This window comes from Seriola aureovittata, chromosome 2, assembly GCF_021018895.1.
Source record: "Seriola aureovittata isolate HTS-2021-v1 ecotype China chromosome 2, ASM2101889v1, whole genome shotgun sequence".
NCBI classification, from domain to species: Eukaryota; Metazoa; Chordata; class Actinopteri; order Carangiformes; family Carangidae; genus Seriola; species Seriola aureovittata.
This window is the reverse complement of record NC_079365.1, coordinates 29,496,139-29,508,601: the sequence shown is the minus strand read 5'-3', so window position 1 is coordinate 29,508,601 and position 12,463 is coordinate 29,496,139. Positions and strand designations below refer to the sequence as shown.

Below are 12,463 nucleotides of genomic sequence, written 5' to 3'. Positions count from 1 at the left end.
GTACTTTGTTCAGTTTTTTGGTCTAATGTCATAGTAGCAGGGGAAATGCAGCTATTGTGAAGGACGTGTCCCGGAAGCTGAGAAACCGTGAAGTGTGGCTTGCAGAGATGCAACAGCGATGATCAGTGTTTAGACGACATCGAGAACTATGGAGCGTCTTCCTCTGCTGTGTCTCTGTGTCCTGACCTGGTCTGGAACAACGTTTGCTGATGTAAACCGTAAGAAAACTTTAGACTGATAATCAACTTTATTTCTTTTCTGTGTTACTGGCTGAAAAATCTGTATATTTATTATTGAGTCTGATAATGGAAACACGTGCACCTGTTACATCAGCATCTTAGTTAAAAAAAAAAGTAGGTTGATATAATATGAAAACTGATAATTAGCACAGATCAATATTGAAACATCAGCCTCTACAACACAGGTGAAGGGTTTTAATTGCAGGATCCTTTTGATCCATTACAATCGTTTAATGATCTGTGCAGTTTTTGAACATATACCTGTCAGCGGATGTGCAGGGTGTCGTCACTACTTCCGAAAGTTTACTTCAGAGAAATCAAAACTGATGATTTACTGGTAAACATAACTGAACTGTGGGCGCTGAAATATCTGATGAAATATGAAATGTGGCTGCAGCTCCTGCCTGAGAGTCGCTGAGAGATTTATTGATCATTTTTATTTATTGTATTTATTGAGATGTAAGTAACCTCAAAGAAATAAGAACCGTAGAAAGTTGAGGGGTGGAGGGTGTGTTCTTTCTTTTCTTAAAAACAAGTGAATTTATTAGTTGGATTTTATTTTATAATTTCATGTAAAAATATTGGATATTTAATTGGTATTTAATGTAATAAAATAATAAAACCATCCATTTGATTAACCTTTTTTAAAAAAATGTCAAAATACTGTTGTGAAACTGGTGATCAGGCTCAGTGCAACAATAATGTTAATTTTAGATCATATTAATCATAATTAGAGTTTTTATGTGTAACTTTGCATAAAAGTCTTGTATTTTATTAATGTTACAGAAAATACATTAATGGATTTATCTAATAGAAAATGTCCAAAACACATATTAAACTAATAATTATGATTGTAATTATAAGAATCCACCCTTAATTTCAGATCAAGTGTATTTAATGGATATTTTAAGTAAAACAGGTGCAGGGCGTCGCTCACATGTTTTCTCACTTCTGGTCTTTGCAGAGATGAAGATTTGTTGTTTCCTGGTTTTACCCTCTCAGTTCCTTCATGCTGTTTGATAATGAAAGAATTCAAGACTTTGCAATTTAACAAGTTCAAGCTCTTCCTCACATGACCAGGCCTCTACATGTGGTGAGATATATATATATATATATATATATATATATTTTTTTTTTTTTTAAAGGCACAGTGTGTCAGTCACTATGTGAGTCTGAATTTTAAAAGTTACAGAACTATAATAAAAGTCACTATTTATTAAATGACAGTAATTATCTAATTCTCACAAATCTAATCTTAACTGTAATTGGACAGTTAACCAGTTCTCATACATATTTTGAACTTTGACCTTTAGCCACCAAAATGAGTCCAGGTGAATGTTTTTACCAAATTTGAAGAAATTCCTTCAAGGCTTTACAGAGATATTGCGTTCTCTAGGCCAAAACTGTTTTGTGAGGTCACCATGACCTTGACCTTTGACCTTTGAACCCCCTCTGATCAGGGACGAGGACACTGGCATGAGGTCCAGAGTCCACCAACATCATTCCTGAAACAATCCAGGGCAGAGTCTGTAGAGCAAATGTAGGTGCTGCTAACATTTGAACTCATCACCAACGGACAAACAGCTGTAACAACAGAAATCATTTCAACATCAACTTGTCTGTGATGTCACATCTCAACTTTAAATTGAAGCTGAGCTAAAATGAGTGAGACTGAACTAACTGAACTAGTGATCTCGTTAAAGGCCTTCAACTCCATTGTCCAGTGTTTGTAAGGTTGTGTCCGCCTGAGAAACGAAGTAATTAAAATCACCATGGCAACGTATGAATGCAGTCGGGCACAAACAGCTGATTCAGATCAGTTGATGAGACGACTTCTCTGATGTTTTAATTAAGTTCAACGAACAGACATCAGAGGGTTCGATGTAGAGAACTATAATAAGACAGAGGTCTACGGTGACTTCAAGGACCTCTGGAAGTGTCGTAAACACAGAGGTCCAGGAAACTGATTCTCTGATGTCTGTGTTTCTGTCAAAGTCCTGCAGGAAATATGTTTTAGTGACGTTTTACTCTGGAGACGACCTGAAGTCTCCTGAGTGTGAGGACAAAGTGAGAATATGTTTCTGTGTTTGATGCTGTAGATGTTGATATTGGTCGGACAGAAGGCGGGAAATCTTGACAGAGACACTGAGACTAAGGTGGAGGGGTCATGGGAATTATTTGGAAACTGTTAGATAAACACTTTCAGGAAATCTTGACCATTAAACATTTAGAGAACTTGTTTCTCTTTCAGTTCTCCTCCAGCCAAAAGGACAAAGTGTTTTCAGAGGATTATGAGGAAATTTCTATTTCTCTTTAATTGAGACTCTATTTCAAAAGATTTTCACAATGTAAACCAAAATCAAAGATGGTGATTGTGAGGATTTATAATATGTTGGTTAAACAAAGACTCAGGTTTTCAATCAGTGAGCTTTTCCAGAATCCAGTAAATGAAAAACATTGTAATGAAAGGATGAATCCCCTCGGTGGAGCCAGTGGACAGAAACTCTGATGATGACGGACATCTGTGGATGTAAACCTGTTTATTCAGCAACTGTTGATTCACAATTAATACAATGAAATGAAATAATTAAACAGCTAAAGGGACAGAAAAGAGTTTTCCTTATGAAGTCTCATACATGCACAATTTCTCCTTCAGAAATGCTCTTTCTAACACCTTCAGGATGAAGGAACTTTCTCTTCTTCAGTCTGTTTTTCTCCGTCTTCTTGTTCAACACGTCTTTGTCATTAAAATGTGTTAATACCAGGAAGCTGAGGAACATTGTCAAAATAAAAGCTCTAGTTTTATTTGCAAACAGACAAAAGACAGATGTTTCTTTTTTTAAATGTTGTTCAAAAAGTATAAAAGATAAAAACTCCTAAATATATGTGAAAGAAAGAAAGAAAGAAAGAAAGAAAGAAAGAAAGAAAGAAAGGAAGGAAGGAAGGAAGGAACAAGTGTAAATATACAGTCTGACAGTTCAGAGGATTTTCTGAGGACAATCTAACTTTCTTGTTTTATCATCAGTTGATGTTTTGTTTTAACAACTGACACGTCTGTCTTCACTTAATTACCCTGCAGGTAAACATACTGATTAATACATGTTTTTATCTTCCAGGACCAGAGATCAAAGTGAAAGAAGGGAGTGATGTGACTTTACCCTGTAACATCACAGGGAACATTGAGTCAAAGCGCTTTATGTGGAAGAAAGACAATCAGACGGAGGTGTATCTGTATGATGCTGGCACTTCTTCTAGTGCCAGACTATCAGGTCAATATGAGCAGTTCAAAGGTCGTGTCTCTCATTTTCCTGAGAAACTGAAGAATGGCGACGCCTCCATAAAGATCAGAAACACGAAGGTGGCTGACAGTGGAGACTACACCTGTGAATTTAAACATCTTCCAAATCAAAAATTCCTCACGAAGCTTCTTGTTGGTGAGTGCTTTCATAACACAGCTGATTATTTACAGGTGAGACGGGTTTAAGAGTCCCACATGGACTTTCATCAAATAGTCAGAATACACATCTGGCAGGACCTTGTCCCCACAGTGCTGCAGTCACATCTGGACTGATTCCCTTTGTATCAAACGTTTGATATTTGTGACACGTTGTAGATGATGTCGTCGTGCTCAATCAACGTTCAGTGTCCACGCTCAGACTTCATCTCTTCTGACTCTGACTGTAACAGCTTCAATGTGCTGAGCATCTTAAACGCCTCCTACTACACATTTCTAAAGTTAAACTGGGCGGCGTCTGTGTCCAACACATTCTGTAACTTCCCAAAACCAACAATCTGTGAAGTTCACCCTCTTCACACAGAGATTGGCCAGGTGTGAAAGATTATCAGTTCTCAGTATTTGAACAATTATCACGTCTCAGGTTTTATTCCCTTCAGACGACACGTTGAACAAACTAGTTTATTTCAAACAAACTTCGGCTTTAACTCGTCTGGAGAAACACAAACCAGTCGAGTCTGTGAATGTTTGAGCAGCTTAAACTAAGACGTTTGTCAAATCAGTTTTAGATGATGTGTAATAAATTCCTGTTTCTGTTACCTGTCTGCTTAGTTGATAATATCACACAAACTAACATTTGTTTTGTTTTTGCCTTTTAGATGGTCCCTTAACCTGTTAGGGTTCATTTTAATTATGTGCATTTCTGTCTCTTAACACCTTCCCATTTTAAACTGTGTATAATACCAAGACCAGGAGGAACTGATGCATTTCCACTGCATCACTGTAAAGCAAACTGTCAGAGGTTTCATCAGCTGTGTTGATCTTACTTACAGCTCTGAGACACTTGAACTGATGAAGGATTAAACAGGATAAAATAGAAGTTCTCTTCTTCTTTTCCTTTTACGTCATATTTCGAATACAATAAATCAGTCAGAATAAGAGCTATGAGGCTGAAATTCACAGGAGCTCTTCATCAACTTGTTTACAACATTTGTACCAAATTTCACATTGATAGACAGAAGTGTCTCTGAGATATTTCAGAAAGTGCAGTACAGAGCATCTCCATCAGATGACTACAGAGCTTTATAAAACCTCTCCAAAGTCACCAAATAATGAAGATAAATGTCTTTTATGACTCTGAAAAATGTCCCTAAATGTTAAAGTTGACTAAAAGAAGCTGTTGTTAATATTTAGATGAAGATTTACATATTTAGTTTCATTGAATCGTGTCTCTTTTGACTGATAATAAAGTTTCTCTGTTGTGTCGGTGTCCCTCCACCACAGAGAGTCCAACTACATTAACTTCCATATATGGTCAGGCAGGTAATTTTACCGGCTACAAACTCAGTGTTTTCACGGTGCTGACTTCCTATTGGATGAGAGTAGCTGTCAATCAAAGGTACTTGACGTTCGTGAAAAGTTGCGCTCCTCTGATTGGTTAAAGGAGTTAATAGTCCGTTGGGTTCGTCACTTTAGGTCTTAGAATGATGCTGATTGGTTAGTTTTATTCCTGGGCGTTTCCTGATTTCAAAGATACTGAACATCATTGGTCAAATATTTTGTCAACGCATTGTATTTATATGACATGGTGTTTATTTAAAAGTTTGACTTGCCGCAAGAGAAATAATCAACTCTTATGCTTTAATTTTTTACTTCCGGTTGAATTTGAACGAACTGTTGTGTTCTTCTTTAAAACGAGCCCAGTTTGTCTTTAAACGTCTGTTTGACGAGCTATAAACGTTATTTAACTGCAGCGACACAGGTTAGCAAGCTAATTTCTAACGGTTTACTGCCGTAAAGTGAGACTCTAATATTTAATGTCGCAAACTATTGTTGAAATCTCCTAAATACGTTGAACAAACGAACATCTGAGCTTTCAAATTAGGTGTAACGTGTATATGTACGTTTACCATCAACATGAAAATATATATCATATTTATTCATTCCGTTTTACATGTAAATCTCGGGTCGCATGCAACCTCCGCGCCATATAAGGTTAAAAGACAGAAGCCAGGAAAACATCCAAGGTGAGTCCTGATTCTGATGACGTCACTCTTTCCGTCTCCAGTTTTTCTATTTTACGTGACAGTAATTGTACATCACTTAAGGTGTGTAGACATTTATTCTGTTTATCACCTCGATCTGTTCAGATTTAATTTTTCTGGAGGGTTCATTAAGTTTTGTTGTGAGAATGGATAGAGACATTATGGGACCCGAAGTTAATGGGCAGAAGGTAAAGAGGAAAAAACAAACTGTCCTGCCCAATGAAGAACAAATATTCAAAGTTAAAATTTACAATAAGTCAGTGTATTAGCTAAACCTTAGAAAAACAAATTGATAAATGCTGTATTTAGATAATGCTTTTATCTAGAGCTTCACAAATCACCTCCTATTCACCACACAGTCACTCACACCTTAGAACCACACAAACCAGTTGTTGCTCAAATGGATCTTAGTGGATTTTAGGGTGTAGGATGAATTGAGATGATGAAACATGAAGAAAGGTGAAGTTTTAAATGACAATGCTCATTCAGCTGCTGCTGCTGCTGCTACAGAAGAAGAATCACAACAAACCTGATGATCAGTTTTCATTCTGGCAGAATGAGACACTCAGTGACACTTTATTAGGTACACCTGTACAATCTACTGCAATTCAGTCCAACAGCTCTGCCATAAATTCACCTTTACAAAGTTTATAATGTTCAGTTTGTGTGGACTTTGTCAGAAATGTGTGGATTGAATTCTGTGTTTGTCACTGAGCTCATAGTTAAAGGTGGTGTTGTACTGGACTACATTATACTGAGAGGTGTTTCTATTGTTCTGTCCTCCCTGTTTACAAACATGAGGGGGTCAGAATATTAGGAACACCTCTGAATATAACACAGTCCAGTACAACACCATCACTGACTCTGAGCTCAATGCTAAAACATAGAAGTGAATGAACACCTCTATGACTGTGTCAGAAAACTGAACATGATCAGCATCATAGAAGTCGACTTCATGACACAACAGTTGTGTTGGATGGTGTTAGATTGTACAGGTGTCCCTAATAAAGTGAACACTGAGTGTCTCACTGACAGTGAAGCAATGATAACAGAGAGAGAGTGACATGCTTTTGAAGACCCCTATCCTCATACCTTATATATATATGCATATATATATATATATTTTTTATTTTTTTTTATTTTGTGCTAACTCAATGATTTTGCATATTGTGTCCTTCCAAACTGTCTTGGGACAGGCTTCTATTGTGTCTTTCTATTTCTCTCTGTTATGTGTTTTTCCTCTTAAACACACTGTAATCTACACATACAAGCAGAAAGGGGTTGAGCTAAAAGATCCTGGTATCAAATGTCTGACCCTGAAAATGTTCTTCATACGTCCATGTTGATGTTCACAGGTGCAGCTCCAGAGCCGTCCACTAGGATACTTGGTGAAACACGGGACGGGGTGCAGCTGCAGTGTGTCGTTCGAGGTGCTTCACCCAAACCTGATGTCCAGTGGCAGGACAGTGATGGAAAGACTCTTCCTGCTGAAGAACCTCAGGTCTCTGAAAGAGGAGGCAGCTACGACATTATCCTCAACATTACTGTGACCAAGACCGACACCTATCGCTGTGTATCCACACAGGAGGAAATCAGACATCAGATTTATGCTGAGACATATATCCCTGTCCATGGTGAGTTTGAATGAATTTCTGATTTCACAATCAAATAATTGTAATATTTATGTGTTCTTTGTTTCCAAAAATGTTTACATGTGTTTAGACTGAGTCAGATTTGTTCTGAGATTCCACATAATGAATCTACAGAGAGAAGAGGAAGAATGAGAGGATGAGGAGGAAGTTTGTATTAAGTTCTCAGATTAGTCTGATCAGTCACACAGAAACTCAGCTGGACATACAAAAATGTAGTAAACTTCACACACACACCCAGTAACAGATGTAGAAGCAACTGGTGTGACCTGGGGCCTCATGTACAAACCTTTGCGTAGAATTCATACTCAAACGTGGCGTATGCACAAATCTGGAACGTTGCGTGCGCAAAAGAAATTCAGATCTATGAAACCATGCACATTTTCTTCGTACATCCAAAATTATGTGGAATTGAGTGCATATGCACAAAAACCACAGTCCACCCTCTCTCTGCTCCAAATTTAATATGCTAATGAGTATAAATGCCTGGACACACCTTTTACATCCACAATGCACTGTTTGCTATAGACACACAGTAGATGGAATGCAGAGATGAGTCAGGCAAAAGGTGAGGCTGTCCAAAATGTTTCCAACATTACACATTAGTTTATCGATGGAAGTAAATGACTCACACACACAAACAAGAGCTTGTCGGAAAGCACTGATTCTCTAGTTTAACAGGAAAAAGCTCTAGCTGAAACCATTAAGGAATAATAACTCTGATATGTTTCCCTTTTGCGTCAGAGGGGTTGATTTTAAATTGATTTAACTGATGAATTAAGAAGCCACCAATCACTCACCCTGTCAGCTTGTAGCCTGTTCCTGACCAAACTGTTCGTTAGGATAAATTAATCATGAGTTGATCCAGGCCACCTTGCAACAATATTAGTCGCATTTTTGCATCACATATTTGCACGTTTATGAAATGAAAATGTTTTCTGTTGACATAAGGAAATTCATCCATTGATGGTGCCTTTATATCAGTCTGTGTGTGTGAGTGCAGTCGATCGCTCTGATTACATCAGGGAAAGTAGCTCTGGCTGCGGTTGTGCATATTGCACTATAATAACAGCCTGGTCTACTACATTGTATGGGAACTTTATATACCTGGGTGACATACAGATGATCCCATCCCGTACAGCTGGCATGGTACGGCTCAAGGACAACTGGCACAGTAAAGAATGGTCTTCCTGTTCTCACTGAAATGCCCCTTTTGCAGTTAAACCCAGTGTGGTCAGCACTTAAGGGAACAGGCAGTAACTCCTCGTCGTCTCCATCTCTAAAGCCTCTAAATACCTGTTCCCCTCTATTTCTTTTTCTTTTTCTTTTTTTTTAAAGTATATTTTTTTGGGCTTTTTATGCCTTTAATGGACAGCACAGTGGAGAGTGACAGGAAACAGGGAGGCAGAGAGAGGGGGAATGACATGCAGCGAAAGGCCATCCGATGCGGGATTCGAACCGGGGCCGACTGCAGCGAGGACTGTAGCCTCTACACATGGGGCGCCTGCTTAGAACACTACGCTACACGACGCCCCTTCCCCTCTATTTCTGCCTTTCGCTATTTCTGTTAAGTCCAAAGTTGCCATTGTTATCAGGGCTTGTATTGCATCCTTTTGTGCAAGCTTTAATTTAATTGCATACACGTGGATGTGTTATTGTTTCCAATAACGCTTTGAGGAGTAGGTGTTTTGACATGTGGCCCGACAGATCACACGTCTGTCATCGAAATGTTAGTAGTTTCGCTGCATCGCCTCTTAAGTGTCACCAATTGACTGAAACCATTAGAAATGTGCGTACACCAGACATGAAGCTGGCATGAAGGTACACAAATTCTTACAATCATTTCACTTTTGATACATCCAGCCATGAGCTTGAAAGATGGCATACGCAACATTTGTACATGAGGAGCCTGGTCCTGAGGACAGACATGAAAACACCACATGAGGCCGATTCAGACTGAAATCGTTAGAATCAGTGACGATTCTGTTCCACAGGTGAAAAGAAAAAAGGTTTTGAGATTGAAGAATTAACGTAACACACACGTCACCAAAATATACTGAGACTCTGTGAAGTTCTTCTTCTTGGCTGTAATTAGATCAGAGAGACGGAGCTTCATTAACACTGATGAGGAATCTCAGTTTTACAGCAGCAGAGTCACAAGAATCACAAACAACATAAAGACTCAAAGGTGCAGAGAATATTTTAGTCTTTAATTAGAATCTGAAGTGAAACTAAAAAGTATAATATATATAATATTCTGTATGAACATGATATGAACAAACATCTGGATGTATAAGTCAATGAAAAGGATGTGAGGTTCATATTTAATGAGGCTTAGTTTCATTCAGTTTGCAGCTACAGTTTTTAACAACATGAATATAAACGTCTGTGGAGCAGACACTGTGTAATTTAATCAGGCTGTACATTCATATATTGGAAAACATTTTTATATTCCTTTTGTACAATGGAAGATATTTTGTAGATATTTTTATATCACACTTAAATCCTGAGTTTAACTCTATATGTTTCTGTATTTCAGGGGGAAAGAGCGCCGGCACCAGAGAGATCGCTGCTTGGGCTGTTGCTGTTTTAGCTGTTGTGATTGTTGGAGTCGTCTGCGTGTGTCACAGGAGAAGTAAGTTTAAAAAAGGATTTTAATCAATATATCTATGTAGATTTATTCAAAATCCACTGAGATCCATCTATGAGGCTTCTGGTTCTAACTGAAGAAAATAAATATCAAGTTTGTTATTTTTTAATCTTTTATCATGACTGTTCATTAAGTTCAGCAGAGCTGTGATTGTGACTCATTTCCTCCATGTGTTCATCATCGTATCAGTGTTTGTGTTGTAGAACAGAGACCCTGAGTTTTACCTTTTAAACCAGTGCGTCATCTTTTTGACAGATGTGGTTTTGTTTCTGTCGAGGAGAGAGGATGATGACAGGACGTAGTTTAAACTTGGCCTCCATGTATTTTGATATAAATATCAGCTCTATGGTAAAACTTGTTCACTGTAATATTAACGCCTGTTTGTGATTAATACATTTCTAAACAGCATCATTTTATTCAGTATTTTCAGTTGTTTGAAAGTTCACACACTGATAACAGTTAAGTGTTGTAGCCTGAATATGATGAAGAAAGTCATTTTCTTTTCTTTCCTGCAGACAGAACATATGGTTAAGAAACATCCTCTGAATCACCAGGAGGGTTTCAGCTCCACATCTGCCGTTTCCTGCTGAAGTGTGTGTGCAGTCTGCTGCTTTTCTTCTTGTGTGGACCAGTTCAAGTTTTAGACCGAAGGTGTGAAGAAATTGTAAATTGGTGCATTTTGTTTAGTCCAGGTAATTTTGAAGTGAAGGTCTGGTTTAATGACAGACTGATGTATAAACTGCAGTGCCTGTCTTACTGCAGCAGGACCAGGAGGGGGCAGCGTAGGACACATATTTCTGTCACACTTCAAACACTTAAAGCCACACATGCACTGAGAGTTACTGGTCGCTGTAATCATTCCTCCTGCTGGTGACTATATACAACAAAACACAGAGGCAACATCAGGCTAATCAGGCTCTTATTTTGAAATTCGTCCAGGAACGATTACAGTGACCCATCACTCTGTAGCACGTGATAAAACCCACACCTGTAGTTTAAATGTTGAAAACCTTCATCATGTGATGAGGCTGGTGCGTCACACAGCTTGTTCAGCTCGTTTTAATCCATTTCTTACTTTGTTTGATGCAGAATATGCAGCTTGATAGATACTGCTGTAAATATGCTGAAGGATAAAAGGCTGTTTTCCATCTGCAGTCCTCAGACAGATGTTACATAGTCACTCTGAAATAATACGTCCACAATTATACAGCACGTCAATCTTAAAATGTTCATTAACATTCATATAAAAACATTTTAATTGATAAAGATATGTACAGGTACAAAACATGTAAAAACAGCCCATAATTCACAGCTGGACCAACGACACATGAAGATGGAGAGGAGAGTGAAGGACGTGCAGTTACAGTCCAGCTGTTATTATATGGAGACAGACTGGAGTGAACAAGGTGGAGGCAGCAGAGAGTGTGTGTGTGTTAGTGCAGACTGAACTGATGATCATTGAACCGTTCCTCAGCGACACTGATAGAAATCATGTGTTTATGTCTCTGACGTGTGAAGGGAGATGTTTCCACTCTGGTGCAGCTTCCACACAAAATCACAGACGGACTAAGAGTCTGGACGTCAGTGTTGTTGAGGACTTTTACAACCTTTATGCTTCATTTTTACTATTTGCTTTGTTTTATTATCCAGCTCTGCTTTTTCATCATGTGTCATTTTCATCATGTTTTCAAGTTCGTCCTGAATTTATTCAGATTCAGTAGAAACGTTCACTTGGTGTTTGACGTGGACATCGACACAAACATCAGAGTCACTGAAGTAAAACCTGCTGCTCTGCTGTAAATGAATGTCAAACATTTTGTAGCTAAAGTGAAACATCATGTGACTCATCTTTTATTTTGAAATCAGTGTTATTGACATTATTTGGGACAATCATGTTGCTTCTTTTAATTTGTTAAGGTGCTGATCCAGAGTCTGTCAGGTTCAGTTACAGTCTGAACTGTTCACTGTTGTTGACTGTGATATTTGAATTGTCTCTATCTGACAGTGAGTTTGTGTTTATGTTGTTTAGGTTGCAACTAACAATCATTTTAACTATTGGTTAATCTGCTGATTATTTTCTCCAGTAATCAATTAATCATTTTATTTTATAAAACATTGTAAAGAGCAGAAATAAATTCTCATTAAAATCTTCCAGAGTCTGAGGTGATGTCATAAAGTTTTGTTTTTTCAAACTAAAAATCCAAAGAAAATCAATTTAATATGAGACGATGAAAAGCAGCAAATTATCACATTTGAGGCTGAAACATCAAAAATTTTGTATTTCTGCTTCAAACTGACTAAAATGATTGAATTGATCATCAAAAGACTAATTGATTAATTGACTAATAGTTGCAGCTCTAATATTAACTGATGATGCAGTTGCAGGGTGTCATGTCATTTCAGGCAGAGTTTCATCATTTCTAATG

The 12,463-nt window shown here is 37.9% G+C and overlaps 1 protein-coding gene across 1 annotated transcript in view; it reads left to right on the top strand.

Moving 5' to 3' along the window:
- Nucleotides 1–12,199, top strand: part of LOC130185944 (CD276 antigen-like) — a 37,864-nt gene extending 25,665 nt beyond the window's left edge. Inside the window, exons 7-9 of the mRNA XM_056402676.1 lie at nt 7,094–7,372; nt 9,927–10,022; nt 10,553–12,199. Of these exons, the coding sequence (XP_056258651.1) occupies nt 7,094–7,372; nt 9,927–10,022; nt 10,553–10,569 (392 nt within the window). The 3' untranslated portion in view covers nt 10,570–12,199. The remainder of the gene's footprint in view (nt 1–7,093; nt 7,373–9,926; nt 10,023–10,552) is intronic.
- The last annotated feature ends 264 nt before the right edge of the window (nt 12,200–12,463 follow it).